Genomic DNA, 20,410 nt, shown 5'->3' with positions numbered 1-20,410 from the left:
AATATGACATTTAGTACCTGGTGCCTTTAGCGGTTTACCATTTTCAACACCCAAAAATGCCTTCTCTTAGTTTTAAACATGTCTCAATTGACTATTAGCCCCTGATATCCATGACTTTCCTCCGTGATCAGTATGTTTCTGTTTACTTGAGATGGGAAGGAAAAAATAGGCTTTCTGTACTTTGGTGTTTCTAGTATTTTTCTTCTAATCAAAAGAAGACAGGCTAAAAAAGGACGAAGAACTGATGGAAAAGTTGAGATACGTGTTGAGATTCTGTTTTGCAATAGTTGGACTTAGCATTTTTGCTTGGAAGTTCAGCTGAATTTTTGCTTTGAGTATTTTAAACTTACTTATACAAGCATGTACTTGTATAGAATTGCTTTTATGATGAATTATTGTTACAGCCCTTATTCACTCTCTATATTCTATTCTTTTTTGTGCATTTTGTCTTATCTCTTTTTCTCCGGATACTCATGTGAGTATTCTCTTTTATAAAAAATAAACTCTAGGATAGGGAAACAAGAGGTTTATCTTGTGTGATTGTTGTTCTTAATGTACTATGTTATTTCTCTTCTCTTTTTTTTACCCTTATGGTTAATCTCATGTTGTTACTGTATCTGACTTTCTTATCTGGTATATTGTGTATACGTTTATTTAAAATAGGGAACGGGGAGGAACAAGATGATTGGGAGGTATTCGGGGAGGGAAATGGAGACAAAAACATGAGAAAGGGGTATCAATGTGTGAGAAGTGATGCACCTACTACCTGACAAATGTAACTATAACCCCTCTATGCATTATCCTGACAATTAAAAAATAAAAAGAGTCTTACAGACTTTAGTGCAGGGGCTGGCTTTGAACTTTGACCCTCAGATCTCAGCCTCCTGAGTAGCTAGGATTACATGCATGAGCCACCTCACCTGACTAGAATAAATGTTTTGATACTTTGTAAGTAATTAAAAATTAGTCTTTTCATCCTTTTTGTACTCATTAAACCATTAGTTGAAACACAACTATTTTGGAGATGAAATTCAGTACTTTTTTCTGCTAAGTGTTATTATAGTCATATTTATTTATATAGCATTAGGCAAAGGCATTTTTTTTTCTTTTTTAAGCACAGTTAACTGTACTCAGAATCCTCTGCTGTCATGCTGTGACCAGTATGAAAGCTCTAATTGAGGGGAATTGAACTATAGTGTCACAATGACTGACTTCATAACTCCAAAATATTTAGGAAGTGGTAATTTTAAAGTATAAGATGCTGTTATTTTGGGAATTACTTTTTCTTTCTTGTTTTTCTTCTATTATCTTAAAAAGGCTTTTTGCCATGTAGCTTAGGGTGGCCTGGGACTTGGTAGATTGCTCTGGGTAGCCTCAAACTCATAATCCTCCTGCCTCAAGATTAAAGTTATGAATATGCACAGTCATCTGGAATGATTTTTATATTTGAATCTCATGTCCTTATAAAAGTGTCTAGCTTTGCTGTTCTGTGTTTTGTCAACTTTGCCTCATTTTCTTATAGTAGGACAGTTTAATTCCTTTTCATTATTTTAATTTTTGAAAGATTTTATTAACACTGGTTTTTACATCATATTTCAAATGTCATCTTTAACAAACAAGAATTCAAGAAGGGAATCTCTCTATGTACATAGTTTGTTTTTGTTGTTTTTTGTGTTTTTGTTTTTTTTTTTGCCAGTCCTGGGCTTGAGCTCAGGGCCTGAGCGCTGTCCTTGGACTTTCTCAAGGCTAGTGCTCTACCACTTGAGCCTCAGCACCACTTCTGGCTTTTTTCTGTGCATGTGGTACCGAGGAATCGAACCCGGGTCTTCATGCATGCTAGGCAAGCACTTTAACCACTAGGCCAAACTCCCGGCCGTCTATGTACATAGTTTTTAGAACATAATTAAAATTAAGCTGAGAGTTAGTATGTCATAGATACCTATCAATCTATATGACATATCTATAGAGTAATATCCCATCATAGATTTTTATGTCTATGTAATTATGTTTATATCTCCAAGACTGTGTAATTCCTTATCCTTTAAATAATCTTGAATATTAAAATGGAGTTTAACAATTGTTTGAATGTCTTTCATGTAATTATTCTAATTTCAAGTATACAGATATATTTTACTGAACATTTGTGGTTTACTAAAAAACAACAGGCTAGATTTATTTTTTGGTGTAACTGAGGGTTGTATTCAGGGCATGATGCTTGCTAGGCAGGTGTTCTATTCCTTGGCCCTTTTTGCCCTTGTTATATTTTGGATTGGGTCTTAGGGTCTTATATTTATAATGCCTAAGATTGGCTATTTATACTTTATGTAGCTTGGATCCTATACACTGTACACTGTGTCCAGTTGTTGATTGAAATGACGTCTTACATTTGTGCCCAGGCTGTCTGTGAACCTTAATTCTACTGATTTCAGTTTTTGAGTAGCTAGAATTCTAGATGTGAGCCACTGGTATCTGCTTCTATATTTGATTTTCTATGTTGACTATTGGTCTAGACTTTATTGAGACCTAACTATGTACTGAGTATAATAATATTCTTATTAGTAGTTTTTGTGATTTTTATGAATTTCTGGGTTATTTTTACTGAAGTTTGGAATATCTCAAGTACAAAAGTAGAGAAGAACATAAAAATGCTTAATCTTGTTTTGAGTTTTAGAGGTAACCTAGATAATTTTTGGCTTTCTATCCTTTAATTTATCCTGGTTATTTTAGTTTAAGAAAGAGACTAGAGATGGCTTTTTTTTTTAAATCTCTATGAGGAGTATTCGTGGGGCTGGGAGTTTGGCCTAGTGGTAGGACGAAGACCTGGGTTGGATTTCTTGGTACCACATATATAGAAAAATCTGGAAGTGATGCTGTGGCTCAAGCGGTAGAGCTCTAGCCTTGAGAAAGCCCAAGGACAGTGCTCAGCCCTGAGTTCAAAACTGCCCCCCCACACACATAAAAAAGGAATATTCACAATATATTTGTTCTGCTAGTTTTTCGCCCCCTTTAACAGGCATTGTACTATTGCCAAATAGTTATCATTTAAGTGATGAGTTTATGTGCCTTATTTATACCTGTATCTTTGTTATAGGACTCTCATACTGCTATTCCTTATATATTTGTGTATATACTATTTGAGATTACTTGTATTTTTTCAGTGTTACTTTTGCCTATGTTGTTCTTAAGCCTAGGAAGCCTTCCTTCCTTAGTTTCTCTGCTGGTCAAATGTGTACTTGTTCTCTAATGTTTTTTTCTCCTTGCCCCCTAAGGGTTACTATTTAATGAGGCACCTGGCAGCACTTTATGTATCTGTATCTGTATTCATGTATGTATATATGTTTGTATGTATGTACACATGTAATATATATGTATGTTTGTGTATATATATGCATTAATTATTCCTTTTTACTATTACTGGAACTAGGATTTCAGCTAAGTGTTGCACATTTGCTTGGTGTGATTTACTTGCTCTTCAGCAAATGGCTATCACTTGAATCATATCTCTATCCCACTTCTAGCATTAAAAAAAAATCACATCCTAGCTTTCTTTTTTTTGTTTTGCTCAATATGAAGTGATGTTTGCTATCCTGATTTCCAACAGACTTAGTATTTGTAGTCTTTAGTAAATGCCTCTTTTCCATTAGAATTAATCACTCCTTCTTCTCTGCTTCTAACTGCAGTGCTTTCCCTTGTATCAGTACTTTCCCCTTTGGGGTCACTTTAAACTGATTTCCTCATTGTCTGAAGGTAAAGAACAAATTATATTTTGTATTTCTTTCTTGGCATACACAGGTAGGATTTATTGGTTCTTTGACATGAAATGGACCTAGAGAAGTTAGTACTAGTGATAATGAATTATATTCAGATTTTTATTTTATTCTGTAAAATTATCATTTTTATGATATATATATATATGTTCTCCTTCAGCCCGGATTTTACTATGAAGTCTATATTAGTGCTGAGTTTCATGGTGGTTATTGATATTTAACTTCTGTCCCTGTGGTTTGCAGTGAAATCTCAAGTTTAGACTTGTGGTCCATAGGTCCTGATTTTATTCAGGTTTGTCTCTCTCTTTTTTTTGTGTGGTGAATTGGTTCCCTCCTTTTCTATATGAGTCTGCTATATTTCTATATGAGTCCTCCTATTCATTCAGATTCATTATGTGACGTAACAAGTATAGGGTAAATGATGATTGTTATCTCTGTAAAATGATTCAGGGGCTGTGCAGTGATAACCCTAGCCACTCGGAAGGCTGAGATCTGAGGATTGAAGTTCTAAGTCATCCTGGGCAGAAAAATCCATGAGGCTCTCATCTCCAGTTAATAAGCAGAAATGAGGAACTGGAGTGGTAGAGTGTCAGCTGTGAGTGAATGAGAACACAAGGCCATGAGTCTATGCCCCAGTACCAGCATACACACAAAACAGGATGTAGCTACTAACACAGTTTTGCATTTATTTAAAAAGTGACAGCATGGCCCTATGTAATAGCACATGACTACAATCCTAGTGGATAGCTGAGGCAAGAAGACTGACTTGAAGGCAAACCTAAACTACATAGAAAGTGAGATTACTTCAAAAAGACTAGGGGAAAAGAATCTCCTCCCAAAACAATCCCCCCCCAACAAAAAAGATACATGAAATTGTTAAATGTTCTACTTTTTGTAAAGCCACAAATAATCTTTCACAGCTACTTTTGCAACATTTTTCAGACCCTCCCCCCATTCTTCAATCATCATGGCTCTCAAGTAAGGTTCAAGGGCACCTGTTTATATTCTACTATACAGTTAAATATCCTCCTACTTCAGCCTCCTGAGTGCAGGGATTGTAGACTTGTGCCACTATACTTGATTGAGATATTACAAACATTTTGTCCTTAATGTTTTGTAATATTTTTTTCTCTTAAGATAATTGGAATTTACCAAATTCTATAATGGATTGACTGTAGGGGGAAAAAAGCTCATGTCCTCACTTTAAGAATGTTGAGTAACATTTCTGCTTTTGTTTGTTCTTCTAGATTATTTGAAACGGGAAGTATAACTTGTTAATTTTTATTTTCATAATTTCTCTTTGCTCAGTTCTCACTATATTTTTTTAGTCTAAATACCTTTGCTCTCCAGTTTCTGCTACACACCTTGAATATAGTATGGATTTTATTTTAATTTTCTATTTAATTTTAATTTTTTGGTGGATCATTGGCTTGAACTCAGGGCCTTGATGCTGTCCCTGAGCTTTTGTGTTCAAGGCCAGTGCTCTACCTCTTTGAGCTTCAGCTCCATTTCCAGTTTTCTGGTAGTTACTTGGGGTTCATTGTAGATAAGAGTCTCATGGATTTTCCTGTGGAGGCTGGCTTTGAACTATGATCCTCAGCTGCCTGAGTAGGTAGGATTATAAGCATGAGTTACCTCTGACTGACTAATGTATGCTTGGTAACTCATTTCTGCTTTAGGGTTCTGATACTTAATGTTTTAATAAACACTTGTTAAAATGGATGCCTGATGACCTGATAACCATTACCATTTAGTTAAAAAAAACTAGAAACACTTAAAGATACAGTTTATTGCTGTTTAGGATTTTTTTCACATACATTGTGACATAGTGTCTTTTCAGAGTAAGTTTCTAAGGTATCACATGTCGTAATAGCAAGCTGCAGCTTGCTGGAAATATGATGCTAGCACAGATGGATAGTGGAGGGACGGCTTACAGAAAGTTGAGACGGGCTTAACATAGGTAAATCAAAATCTCAAACTCCTATTGTTCCTTCCACTTTTGCTTGACCACCAAATCACAGAGAATTAGAAGTGAACTTCTCCACACATTTGATGAGGGGATACAGTAAGATGAAGAAACTTTCTCAAAAGTTTTTTTCCCCGAGTAGTAAAGCTTTACATATATACTGATCAGCATAGGTTCATTTTTTTCCTATTAATATAACTCTTATATTTGGAGAAAGTTCAGATTTGCCAAATATAGTTGTGACCCTTTAAAACATTTTTTCATCCAATATTAATGTAATTAAGTATAATATGAAGTTTAATGTAGTACTTTTTTGAACTATGATGATGCAAGTACACATAAATTCTGAGGACACTGATGTGGAAAAGGTTTTATTTTTAATGAATTCAGATCCTAATATGACAGATAGAAACATGATCACAAGATGATTTTATAAGTGATATGATGTGATTAGTACATATAATGTCTTGAAATAACAAGTTATCTTTTCATATACATGTATAAGTATAGGAAGGAGATAGATGGAGGAGGGCAGGAAAATAATAATCAAGTTTCAAAGAAGAACATTTTGAATTGAGTTTTGAATAATGGGTACAAAGTTAGCTTATTGGCCAAGGAATTGAGAAGTTTTGCATTTTAGTTATAGGTACCAGCATGTATCCTGAGAGTACCACTAAAATGAGATGTGTGGGAAGAATAGGGGAATTGCTAAGAATGTAAAGAAAAAAATACAAGTAGGGGGGAAAAGCTAGAGAAATAATATGGGAAGGAAGGAAAATCGGGTATCTCAGAAGGACAGATGATGTATACAAATCACATCCTAGAAATATATGACAGATGTGTTAAATATTAGTGTACCTATATGTGAGATGGTGAGTAGAATATTTTTTTCTGAGTACTTTCACAAATTAAACTTTATACTTCCCAGTCAGAGACTGTCGTTCAAAACAAAAATTAGTGAATGTAAAAGTAAATTTTCTTCTCACCACATCTCCTTTATGGAGCATAGAACCAGGCACAAGGTAGATTTATAATATTTATGGAAAAATTTGTGAATTCTGTGAATTGAATCAGATAGCATGTAGTTAACTGGTACACTGAAGCTGAGAAATTAAATGATTTTCACAAACTAGAAAAAATTTAAGAGTTGAAGTTACTGTTTTGTCTGAATAGTAATTGCAAATTTTAAACTCAGGCTGCTATTGTTGTTGTTGTCATCGTCATCATCACCATCATCATCATCATCATCATCATCATCACCAAAATTTGTCCTGTGACAAAGCAAAAGCCAGAACATACTGTCTGCAGACTCTTCTGTTTCTAGTGTCCTTTAGTTGGTATTTTCCTAATCTTTCATCTCTTTTCTAGTTTAGGAACCAGGTAATCTGTATTTGTCATTGTTGCTGATTTAGGAGCTTAAGTTGGTTTCATGTAGGCAGATGGAAAGTTAATCTTTAACTGGATTTAATGAAGTAGAAAATATGAGAATATTAGATGGACTACAAAGGAACCCAAAATTTTGACCCTAGTTCTACAATTGGTGCTTTTTATTTTTTTTCTCTCTCTCTTTCTCTCTCTCTCTCTCTATATATATATACTGTTCTTCCCTTATGATTTGCATTAAGTGACTAGAGATTTTTACCAGCTCTGAAGCTCTTAAAGTTTTCTCTGCCCTGTAATGTAACTTGTTTTCTTTGCCTCTTGCTTTTAATACTTGCAGAAATAACTTTTGTTTTGAAAATATAGTATCTTTCTTTGAAAAGCTTTAATTTCCTAAATTATTACTATTTGTTTTTGAGATTTCCTTTGTTTTCAGGGGTTGACTAACTCCGGTTAGTGCGAAGTAATCAATAGGAAATGTTTTGCTACTCAGATATTCTATGTAAGAATGACTTAAAGTTTTGTTTCATCTTACAGCTTATTAGTTTTAGCTATTTAGACTTACAGAGAAAAATTGAAAAATAGAGTTGGAGTATAACTTTCATCTCTCATCTCCTAATGTTAGCCATGGGGTAGTGATCAAAACCAGGAAATTAAGTTTAGTATAGTACCTTTTTAATGTCTGTATTGGCTCTTGCCTGGCCATTTCATTTAGGACTGGTTTTCTACTACTCCATTTCTGGATTTGTTTCTGGTTAACTGGAAATAAAAGTCTCACAGACTCCTATGCCCAGATTGGCTTGGAATATAGTCCCAAATCTCAGCCTACTGATTAGCTACGATTATAAATGTTAGTCAGTGACTATCTGATTTTTTTTATGCTATAGAGGGCATATGCTTAATATATTTTTAGAATAAATTTTTGTATTTGGGTTGACTTCTTTGTGTTTTTTGTTGTGAGTTTTAGCACTACTTGTTGAAAAGACGTTTCTGCAGGGAATACTTGTGTGCCTTTCTTGTAATCAGTTAATGGTATTTGTGTGGGTTTATTTCTGAACTATGTGTTCTATTCACTGATCTGTGCATCTTTTCCTTTGCTGTCTTGATTCCTGTCTTGTTTTGTCTTGGGGTATGTCCTCTCATGTACAATAAGGAGTTCAGTTAGTTGTTCTCCCTGGTTCCTGTGTGGGAGCCTCTATCCATCTTCAGAATTTTTAGAGTAACAGAAGTATCTTTGTTCTTGGTGGGCCCTGCTAGCTTATGCTAATCAGGTGACAGCATGGGGGCAGGCAAGTTACGTCAGAATGACCAAATATGTGGAGGACTGAGTTTTGAGCCATATGGTATAATCTAACTTTTGGGGAAGGAAGAAAAAGGTACTGGAGATTGATTCTGTCATGTGGGCAATAATTCAGTTCAGTCTATGTAAGGAGAATGACTAATAAAAACCTTGCACATGTTATACCTGGTCAATAATATTCTTGTGTGTGTGCAATTATGTGTCATGCTGCAGAAGGGTGACATGGGCTGGGCTGATTTTGTGTAGACATGGAAGGTTTATATTTGGACTCATCTCAGAACTTGTGCTGTTTGTCACATTTTCAGGTTGTCATGATTTATATCCTTTTTTTGCTATAATAAAACTATTAATGTACTGCTTTTTTGAGTTGTATGAATTATTCTAGCAAATTATCACACCCAAGGGAGAAATAAGTACCTCTGAATTTGTAGTCAGTTGTTCAGAAGTACAGGTACCCTGGGAACTTCTCAACTTGCAGCTGGTATTCGAAGTAAAGACATTCTGTTTCTTTAATTTGTGATGTGTTTCATATAATTCTAGATAGTTGTAGAAATCCTGGGCTTTTGTTAGAACAACTCCTAGGCACTGGATTGTGGTTTGGTATAAGAAAAACTGATGAAAGGTAGACTTGAGGAACCTGTGATTGTGGGGTAACTTCCCAATCACTTGTGACATGAAATGTTTGACTGTGATCTGTTACTGAAGATACAAATTAAGGGATGGAAATGAAATTTTCTTCCTTCAAAAAAAAAAAAAGTTAAGCGATGGAATTTGGAAAGGGCAGTAGGCCCAGCTTTTCAGGAAACGCCTCAACTAGATACAAAAGGAATTGTAAAATTTAAAAAAAAAACAATTAAATATGAAGTTCAGGCTGGGCGCTGTTGGCTCATGCCTTTATCCTAGCTATTTAAGAGGCTGAGTTCTGAGAATCGTGGTTCAAAGCCAGCTAGGGCATGGCAGTCCATGAGACTTCTATCTCCTGTTAACCCCCGAAAAACCAGAAGTGGCAAAGTGGCTCACCATGGTAGAACAGTAGCCTTGAGCTGAAGAGCCCAGGCCCAGAGTTCAAGCCCTATGACTGACGAACAACAGCAACAAAAACAAAAAAAGAAGTTCATTGATAATTATTACCTGTAAAAACAATAAGTGAAAGTCATAGAGAATGCTGGAGCCCCTGAAGTTGAACCAAACTAGGTTTCAATCAGTCTGAGCCATGACCACTAGCCTCAAAGCCACCCATGGTGGGAAAGGTTGTTATAGTGCACTGGAGAGTACTATTCATGGCTTCTGATTTTAAGGAAAGGTAGTGGAGAGAACAAATCAAGATTGTACTGAAATCAGAGGTTATAGTATAAAACAGTTGCCTCGCTTTGTGGCCCATTCTCATCAATATCCTGAACTATCTTTTGCTGACTAATTTTGAAGCTGACTAATTTTTTATTGTAATTAATAGAAGGGTTATATTATATTTGCCAGATAGAAGGTGCATTACTTCACAAACATTGCTACCCTTTCTCATGTTTTTGTCCCCATTTCCCTCTCCCACCTCCTCCCCTCTTCTTGTTTTCCTCCTTCTCTATCCTTTTCAAATAAACATATATACAATATATCAGATAACAAGATAAGATACTGTAACAATATGAGATAACCAAGGGACAATACAGTAGATGAGAAATAATATAGTTTGGCTGGGAGTTTGGCCTAGTGGTTAAAGTGCTTGCCTAGCATGCATGAAGACCCGGGTTCGAATCCTCGGTACCACATATAGCAAAAAGCCGGAAGTGGTGCTGAGGCTCAAGTGGTAGAGCTCTAGCCTTGAGAAAGTCCAAGGGCAGTGCTCAGGCCCGGAGCTCAAGCCCAGGACTGGCAAAGAAAAAAAAAAGAAATAATATAGTTCTTAATAGAACAACAATCAAGGTATAGAAACAATCTTGTTTGTATATCTTGAAGGTCCTTTCATTTAGCCTCATCCTATGTGACCTTATGTATCTAGGTTTTGCTTATTGTAAACCTCTGCTAGGAGAGTCCAAGGTTTATACTAATTATGACAAATGAAGGAAACCACTGGGCCTATGTTCATTTGAGTCTGGCTTACTTCTCTTAATATGATTTTTTTTCCAAGTCTTTCCATTTCCTTAGAAATGGGGTGATGTCGTTCTTTCTGATGATATGAAGCTGACTAATTTTTATTTTGACTTTGATTCCTACACAATGGAAGAAAAGGTTGGGTTGATATAGGATGTAGCCTGGGATGGTATTTCAGTAGATTAGTCAAAGATTTATATAAAAAAGGCCTTTATTTGAATTTAATGCTTAATATCATGTACTTGAGTGGCTAACATGGTCATGGGCTACAGAAGAGACATTTCTGAAACTCCTGGACCGAAGGCCCCATGCACTTTAGGTGAAATCTCAATTGGGGTAGTGATAAATACTGAGAGTATAGAAATATATAGATTGATTTGATGAAATTTAATTTTATGACATTTGAAGATGAAAGATGGGGATGAAAATTGATTTTTTAAGCAAGTTTATTTATGTAAAGTGGTCGCTTTTTTTTTCTTTTACCTAAATGGATATTATGTCGAACTAGGAAATACTTTCCCAATCAAAGCTTGTTGAAGGGGTACAGAAAACTACTGTAAATATAAAAGTTGATGGAATTATTATGTATGAAGTCTCAGAATAATAATGCCTCCATCAACAATATTTATGATTACAGAAAACAGTGTGGAGGCTAGTTCCTCTTTTCCCTAACAGATTACTTTCTTTCAGAAGGATTATGTCATTAACTAGAAATACTTAAGTTTATGTATATTGTTTTATTTTTTATTTTTAGGGTGATTCTTTGAAGCATTAGTTGTAATTTTGGAAAATTGGAAACAACCCAAACATCTAAATAATAGTCATACGACCTAAGAGTAGCATAGTATAAGGACTTAGTAAAAGAAGGGATATGAATGTTTAATTTAAACTGAAATAATTATGCCATTTTTTCGAAACAGGAGACAAATATGAATATATTTACCTTCCATATGCGTGTAGAAATATATTATGCCATTACAGATAATTCAGTAATTGGCTGTGTCATTTTTCTATTTTGATAACAGATGTATATAGAATTGCAGTGTTAACCAAAGGTATATTTTCAAGTGATTTCATAAGTTACCTGAACACTAATTTAAGTTTAAAAAGTTTTCTTTTAAGTTGGATGAACTTTACATAACATAAAAATATTTTAATGGCATTTAGCTCATTGAAATGCTTCATACCAACAATCTTTATGTAGTTTGAAAACTTTTTTTATTTTTTGGATGTGGAAGGCAGCTTTGTCCTTGCAAGGTAGGAACTCTACCATCTCTGGCAGTTCTAAAACACTTCCAACATCCCAAAGTGAACTTTAACCATATTAAGTAGTTATTTCTACCCACCCTAAACCCCTCTACCTCTGGAGACTACTAATGTGCTTTCTGCCTCAATGGATGTACATAATTTACATAAAGATAGAATAGTAGAATGGTTTAAAATTCATCCATGTTGTAGTATGTATCAGCAATCACTCTTATAAAGCTGAGTAATACAGTCTGTTTTTGAGCACCTGTTTTAAATTTGAGGGGTTTTATATGTACATATAAAATTTCTGAGTCATATGGCAGTTAATTCTATGTTTAACTTTTGGAAGAACTGCCAAACTCTCCTAACAGCTGAGTTATTTTACTTTTCTATTAACAATATATGAAAGTTCATATTTTCCCACATATCTGCCCACATTCTTTGCTCCTAGTTTTTAAATAGCTATTTTTCTGGGTGGTAAATTGTATTTAGTGGTGTTTTGGGTTGCATTTCTCAAATGATGTCCTGTTAGCTGTTTGCATATCCTCAGAGAAATATCAGCTCCTCTGCCTAGTTTTGGCTCGTTTTTATGGTTGAATTGTAAGAATTTCATAGTTGAATTTGTGGATACTGGTTTCATCCGATATATGATGCACAGATTTTTCTGTGATTCTGTTAGCTGTCTTAATTTTCCTTGTAATTTCAAGAAAGTACACAAAAAGTTTTAATGAAATCCTATTTATTATTTCCTTTATTATTTATAATCCAGATTTCATGTCCTGAAAATTCAATGCCAAGTACAAAAGTCATGAAGATTTGCCCTTTGCCCTTATGTTTTCTTCTAAGAATTTTATGTTGTTTTTTCCTTTTAATATTAAGGCCATTGTTTTGTTTTGTTTGTTTGTTTATTTGTTTATTTTTTGGGTCATGGGGCTTGAACTTGGCTTGGGCACTGTCCCTGAGCTCTTCAGCTCATGGCTACCACCCTACCCCTGGGCCTAGGCTTTGTCCCTAACCTCTTCAGCTCAAGTCTACCACCCCTACCCTTGAGCCATGCCCCACTTCTAGATGTTAATTGGAGGTGAGTCTGAGGTCCTGTTGTGCCCAGGCTGGCTTTGAACCTTGATCCTCAGATCTCAGCCTCCTGAATAGCTAGGATTACAAGTGTGAGCACTGAGTCCGGCCTGGCCATTGTTCCATTTTGTGGTTTTTGTTTGTGATGTGAAATAATGATCCAAGTTCATGCTTTCATCATTAGTTGACAGCTTTATAGATATCATAGATATCATTTCACTGCAGTGGACTGTAAGCTTTCTGATGGACGGTGTCATTGTTCATCTCACTGTGGGTTCCTGATATGTGACATCATTTCTCTTTCTGATTTCAGAAAACCTTAGACTTTAAACAGTTTGAATAATGTCTTTGTGTGGTTGCTGTTTATATCTATAATCTACTGTGGCTTTTTTCTAGTTTAGAAAGCTTTAGTCTTCTCATCTCATCTTGTCTTCTTTCTGTATTCAGATTTGAACTCAGTGCCTTGTGCTTCCTAGGCAGTCAACTACTTGAGCTACTTTTTCAGCTGTCTTTAGTTTATTATCTACGCCGCATCTCCAACTGCCTTCAACTGGCAGACTTTTTGTCTTCAGAATTTTTTTTAAGCCTTCTGTTGCTTTATTACTATTATCTTCCTTATGAATCTAATGTATGATTTCCTTTGGATCTTTGTATATATTCAAAATAGTTTTTATATAAAACATTATTTGGCAAGCCTACTGCTTATACTTTTTATCTACTTAAAATTACAGATGTGAGCAAATATTCTTGACTTCTTTTTTGAGATAATCACACTAACTTTTGATAGGCTTTCCACCTTTTATGTAGCTAGGATTATAGGCATGAGACATTATGACTAGTTCCTCCCACTTCAAATATCCTTTTTCTCACTTATGGGAATCTCTTTCTTAACAAAAATATTGATTAATAGATATTTTATTTCTGTCCTCAAATTTCCTTAGGCTTTGTTTTTCTTGATTGTGGGTTTTTTTTTCCTCTGTGGCCTGAAATTTTACATGATCAAGCTCATTCTCTCTCTGGTTCAAATTGGCTATAGAAATTCCCTACTAAGGTTGCCTTTTGTTTTCTTTTGAGGAACAATTTTCACAGTATCTGGTTCCAATAGGAATGCAGTAATTATAAATTACATCTTTATAATTTTGCTCTTAATTCTTAAGATTTGCCAGTTTTTGAGATTTTTAATTGTAAAACAAGTTAAAATTTACCATCTTAAACAGTTTTAGGTGTATATATAGTTTCATAACTTTAGCATTCAAATTGTTAATGCAACCAATATCCAGAACCTTCTTATATTACAGGCTGGATATTATTATTGTTCTTAATTTAAGGCAGAGTCTCAGTATATATCTCAGGCTGGTTTCAAATTCTCCATTCTAGTCCTGCCTTACTTTGTGTCTGAGATAACCACCATACTCCTGTTGTATTTTGAATATTCTTTTTTTTCTCCCCTAGTTCTTGATAACCATCATTTTGGTTTTTGTTTCTGTGAATGTAACTGCTTTGCACTCATCTTATTAGTGGATTCATACAGTATTTGTCATTGTAAGATACCTTATTTCATTTAACAATGTCCTTAAGAATTACCCTTTTTCTTTGAGATTATGTAGTGAGCTGGCTAGTAGTAGCTTCACTCTGTTACCCTAGCTACTCAGGAAGCTGGGAGATCCAGGGATCATGGTTTGAAGCAAGATCAAACAGGAAAGTCTGTGAAACTCTTATCTCTAATTTATTACCAGAAAAGCCAGAAATGGAGTGGTGGCTCAAATGGTGGAGTACTAACCTTCAGCACAAAAGTCCAGGGGCAGCAATCAGGCCCTGAGTTTGAGTCCTAGGGTGGGCAATTAAAAGACCGAGTAATATTTTGTTATAGCTACATATCACCTTTTGTAAGGTTTATTTAGTTCACAATTTTGGAGGCAGGCAGGGAGGCTTAGGATCTTGGTGTCAACATCCTTTAGCTTCTTGTGAAGGCTTCATGTTAGATCAACTTGAACAGAAAAGTAGAAGGTGGAACAGCCACACACTGAAAAAGTAGAGTATACGAGGTTGAGTCCAGGTGCTAGGTGCCAGGTGCTACCTTGTTAACAACTGGCTCTCTAAATAACTAAATTTGTGTGGAAAGTACCCAAATCCCCTTCTGAGGGTGATACACCTTTGGCATGATTACATCTTAGAGGCCCATTAACTTTCAGAAATGTTATGTTGGAAAAAAATTTAACATGAGGAAAATGAAACTGTGACTCAATGCTAGCCTTGAGCTTAAGAGCTCAGGAACAGCATCCAGGCCCAGAGTTCAAGCCCCACAACCAAAAAAACACATGAGGTTTTGTGGAAACAATTCACACTCAAATCATTAGTATAAATATTTCTTCAAGATTCTGTTTGCAGTTCTTTTGTTTGTATACATAGAAGTTGTAGTTAGATTTTTCTTGAACTGATTCTGTCTTTTCTGTCCTATTAGTCTTGGGGAGGTCCTTTTTAGAAATTATCATACTTTACTGGTGTTGCTAGTAATGGGATTAGTGGTGAGACTACTTATTGATGGTTTCCTTTGGTTCTTTGCATTTATAATAAAAATTAAAAAATCAACATTTAGTAAGTTCAGAGCTGAGGTTTTCCTCAGATATGTTTCAATAAATCTCTGTTTTAGTCATGTGTGCTCTGGCATGCCTGATATGTTGGCTTGTGGTTACTTAGTGTTTTGTGAATATTTCCTTGAATGTCATAAGCCAAATGTAATCAAAATTATAAGAAAAGAGGAAGGACACACACACACACACACACACACACACACACACACACAGAATATATAAGTTTGAGCAGGAGACAAACCCTAAAAGACAAAAATAAAAAGACAGGTTGACTCTGTCCTGGGTTACACTTCCAGTGCTTGCTTCCCTTTGTGCTCCACTGAGCCAAGGAAGTGGAAAGCTGTCTCAGGTTCTCTTAGATGTTTACTGAGAGTAAGGTGCTGTCCTGCATTTTTGTGGCTTTCTAAATTTCCCCAGTATTCATGGCAGCATTACATTGTCTTTTCACTCCAAGCTTTTATTTTAAAAAATCTAATATGATTTACTCAAATAGAATTTACTCAATAACATTTTATATAGTAAAGTTTAGTGAATTTTGTCCCAGAAAGCTAAGATTTAAATTCTTTTGTGAAAAGAATTTCAGTCTCTCAGCCTTTGGTCATCAAGAAAGACATGGTAGAAATAACAATAAATAATTTAATGCAAAAGGCCAGGTAACTAATGGGATAATCAGTATATTTTTTCATATTTATGTTTTGTTAATATTGTGATAGAACAACGAGTGCATATTATAAAAATGAGTATAATGGAAATTCAGTCTACATTATTCAGTATAAACAGATTTGAAGCTCACATCTCAGAATGAAAAGATGAAAGAATTTCTCACATAGCTAAAACACTTTTCTAATGACAGCAACAACAAAACAAGTTTAGGGTGAAGATAAAAGTATGAGGGAGAACCAGGTTACCCCCAGTTTTGGAGAGAAATTCTTCCTGGCTTTTTTTCTCCATTTTTTCCATTCTGTTATGTTTGTCATCCTTTGCCACAGGTGACTCTTCATAGTTCATTTACCTTACATTGTTTTTGAGGACTGCCCTAAGCTTTTCTGCCCCAGTGAATTCTGAATTACTTCTGGTAATCTCAGACTGGTTAGGGCAGACAAATAATTCTTTGTGAGTAAAGGCTTCAACTTTGCCCTCTGGAACCAATGTTTCTGGAGGGAGTGTGCTGTCTTCAAGTATACAGTGGAGCGGAGAAGGGGATTATGGGAGGAGCCTAGAGAAGATTCTCAAAGCCTGTTTTTACATTGTCCTTTTTTTTTTTTGGTTGGTTGCACTAAATTTGTTTTCTCATTCAGTTCTGACAAAGTTGGTTATAAATTGCTTCATGATTTTTCAGTGTTGGAGGAATGAGCTTAGCTTTTTTTTTTTTTTAATTAGTCACTGGATTTTGTAGAAACGGAACTTTGGGGGATCTGGAGATGTAGCTCAGTAGTAGAGCGCATTCTTGTGGAGGAAACTGCATTGGTAATAAAGCTTGACAGCAGCTTTGGCTGCTGTTAAAGACACCAATGTTAACTTCAAGGCCATCTGAGTTATTACCACATGTTTGATACTGCCTCACATTTACTCTTGTTCAATCAAATACGGTCATTTTAGGTTCTTCATTTGCACTGTGTATTTTCCATTTGGAAAATGGAGTGAAGCAAGAATTAATAGTTGTGTGTTGACTAGGCTTGAGTTACATTGGTGGCCCATCTCATGTGGGCTAGTCACTGCTGTGTCCACATAGAAGAAAGTGACAAGGCCCGGAATTGAACTTGGGTCTTTGTGCATGCTAGGCAAGCACTCTACCACTAGGCTAAACTCCCAGCCGCCTGATTTCATTTTTTGTCTTTAATTCTCATGCCCCTTTCTGCTCCTGTGTTTTTTCTTGGTTTGCATGCATCTCCCTCTGAAAATCTGGCCTTTTTTTTTTAAATCAGTGATTTTATTACAAGAATAATACTCCAGAAGTGCAAGGAATTTTTAAGTATTCTACCTTCTGCTAGAGTGTTAGAATTTAATTTTGAGGATTCTCAACTATTCTACGATACTTTAATGGCATCAAGTTCTGATTTTCTGAGTCTGCATTTGACATTCAGATTTATGACTTGACTTCTTTCTCTCCTGTTCCATTCCCTTGTTTCCATAACATCCAGACATTTTACAATACCTGCTTTGTAGCTCCAAATGGGGCCTTAGGTTCTTCTTTAGGATCTACTCATTTGTGAATCCTCAACTCCTACGAAGTAGCCTCCCACTTAATATCTATTCTGTGTGAAAGCAGAGATAAAGAGTGGGGGAGGGGAGAGATCCTCAGAGGAATTTCTATGACTTCTCAGACATGGAAATGAGAAATCACTATTTTGGGATTCCCAAATGATCCCCAAATGCCCCATTACTTAATCCTATGCATTTATTCACACAGGCATTTTGAGAAAGAGAGAGTCTGCAGTGATAATACTTTCAGTGACTACAGAATGGATCTTTGATGGCAAAATTATTTTTCAATGTCAGCCTGTATTCTCCTCATTCCCCTTGACATTGTTGGAAAGCTCGCTCACTGCCCAGCTCTGCAGAATGTGTGTATGATTGACAGCTTGCCTGCAAGAAGTCACAGGAACAGTTCAGATGCATCCCCAACCCTCATCCATCCCAAGAGGGCAGATTATAGCATCACAGCTGAGCTCACTTCCAAAACCAATTCTCAGGGCTGGAAGTGTAGCCCATGTGGTTAGAGCACTTGCCTAGCAAGTAGTAGGCCCTGAGTTCAAACCCCAATAGTTAATAATGACATAACATGCAAAATTCTTCCTCAGCAAATGTGCATTTATAGCTAAACAAAATACAAATAGATCTTAATCACATGACAATACACTTACAATCTGAGACTAACCATCTGGTAAGTGCCCAGTATTTCCAAGTTCTGAGGAATTTTCTACATTTCCTTGACAAATCTCAGCTGAGTGTTTGTACTTTGATAACCAAGGTAGGTCAAATGCAAATGTGAACTGCAATGAGAAAAGTCATAGCAGCTATGATATAGGTTATTTCTTAAATTTGTTCATGACTAATGTTGAGAAGCAATTATAGGCTTTCTGAAGTCCCAACTGCCAGGAATGTTCAGAGCATAGGGTGAGGCCGAAATCCAAGAGGGAAAGTCTGTGGATGCAGGGTCATGTGGCAAGATAATCCAAGGAGCATTAGAAGTCACACCAAGGACCAACCATAGAAGCATAAAGGGTTGCTAAACATGAAAAGAAATGCTTTCTAGTAATCAGAATTGTACCATACAGTGACATTCTATTTATTAAAAATCTTTATGTGCAAAGATCTGTAAAATAGAAGCAAAAATGATAAGCAAAAAATAGAAACCTAGCTGACAATAAAAATGACTGAATTATTTCATCCATATAAAAATGATTCCATAGCTAGTGCTCTTGAAATTTTTGCTTTTATATTATCCACATTATAACTGAATTAAAAGTCACAACTGGGACTAAGCTTAAAACCTTGAAAGCAATATCATCTTAATAGGGATATACATATAAATATGTTTATGAGACAACTAGTTGATAGTAGAAATTGAATTCTAGTTGATTTTACTTTTGTACTCTGCCTTACATACTTTTTTTTTTCTCTCTCTATATATATGGTGGGTCATGGGGTTTGAACTCGGCCTAGGCACTGGCCCTAAGTTCTTCAGCTCAAGGCTACCACCCTACTCTTGAGCCAAGCCCCACTTCCCGTTTTCTAGAAGTTAATTGGAGATGAGTCTTAGATCCTTTTGTGCCTGGGCAGGCTTTGAACATTGATCCTCAGATCTCAGCCTCCTAAGTAGCTAGTATTATAGGCGTGAGCCACCTCGCCCAGCCGTATTTTCTATTTTTAAGAAATTGTATTCTAGGTTGGTGGCTTACGCTTTTAATCCTACCTACTCGGGAGGTTGAGATTTGAGGATCCCAGTTCAAAACCAGCACATAAGTGACAAATCTGATTCATCTCCAATGAGAAAAAGGCTGGAAGTGGTGTGACTCAAATGGTAGAGCACCAACATTGAGTGAAAAGCCAAATGACTGCAAGTTCTTAAGCAAAGCCTCGATTCTGCCCCCCCCACACACGCACAAGCACATACACAGCTGTGAGACTATGTTTATAGAGAGATTGTAGGTATGTTTTCAAATTGAAAGTCAAAGTAATTTCTATTTCCTGGAGCACATTGGTAAAACACATGATACATAGTACTCAATAACTGATCTCAGCCACTGAGCTATGAACTGGCTGTCCACACTACCCTGACATAGGAGAGTGCTTTAGGAAATGATAAGTCACTTATGCAATATGCACGAATGGGTTTGCTGCATCCTGAGTCCCTCCCTCCCTCCCTCCCTCCCTCCCTCCCTCCCTTCCTTCCTTCCTGCTTCCTCCTTCCTCCTTCCTCCTTCCTCCTTCCTTCCTTCTCTTTGGTGTTACCAGGGTTTGAACTCAACTTCACCCTTGCTGGATAGGTGCTCTGTCTCTTGAGGCCATATCTCTTAACTGTTTTTTGGTTTTTTTTTTGTTTCTTTTGTTTTTATAGGCAGTCCTGATCCCACTCAGCCAGATTCTTGGATGTTAATCCACCTGTTTTAGGCTTCCTGTCAAAGTGGAGTTGACTGGCTCAAGTGACCAGGCCCAGCTTTTCTGTTGTGATGTAGACTAATGGATTATTCCATCCTAGTTGGCATAAAATAGATTCTCTCCTAATCTCAGCCTCTGTGTTGCTCAGGATAATAGCGGATATCACTGCACCCTGTTGAGAAGGGGTGGGGGTCGCAAGGACTTTCCTTCCCACACTTGGAACCTCAGTCTTCACATCTTCAGCCTCCCAAGAGCTAGTTTTACAAGTGTATATCACCAGCACTTGACTGGCCCCTTTTATTGATTGAGACAATTGGGATTGGGACTCCATTATTCAAAGTATCAGATACAGACCAACCATTAGTGACAAAGTATTCCTTTGGAAATCAAACAATTT

The 20,410-nt window shown here is 36.1% G+C and overlaps 1 protein-coding gene across 2 annotated transcripts in view; it reads left to right on the top strand.

The window, feature by feature from the left end:
• LOC150039053 (serine-rich coiled-coil domain-containing protein 2-like) overlaps positions 1-20,091 on the top strand; it is a 30,519-nt gene extending 10,428 nt beyond the window's left edge. Inside the window, exon 4 of one of the 2 annotated variants that reach the window (XM_090328042.1) lies at positions 19,973-20,091. In XM_090328042.1, coding sequence (XP_090184168.1) covers positions 19,973-20,011 — 39 coding nt within the window. In that variant the 3' untranslated portion in view covers positions 20,012-20,091. Of the gene's footprint in view, positions 1-17,821; positions 18,026-19,972 lie in introns of those variants that run through there. The other variant, XM_090328043.1, reaches the window with a different exon arrangement.
• Positions 20,092-20,410: the final 319 nt, after the last annotated feature.

The sequence above is a fragment of the Megascapheus bottae genome, unplaced genomic scaffold, assembly GCF_031878675.1.
Source record: "Megascapheus bottae isolate mThoBot1 unplaced genomic scaffold, mThoBot2.hap1 HAP1_SCAFFOLD_50, whole genome shotgun sequence".
NCBI lineage: Eukaryota > Metazoa > Chordata > Mammalia > Rodentia > Geomyidae > Megascapheus > Megascapheus bottae.
Note: the sequence above shows the minus strand (reverse complement) of the source record. Positions and strands in the feature narration are given on the sequence as shown.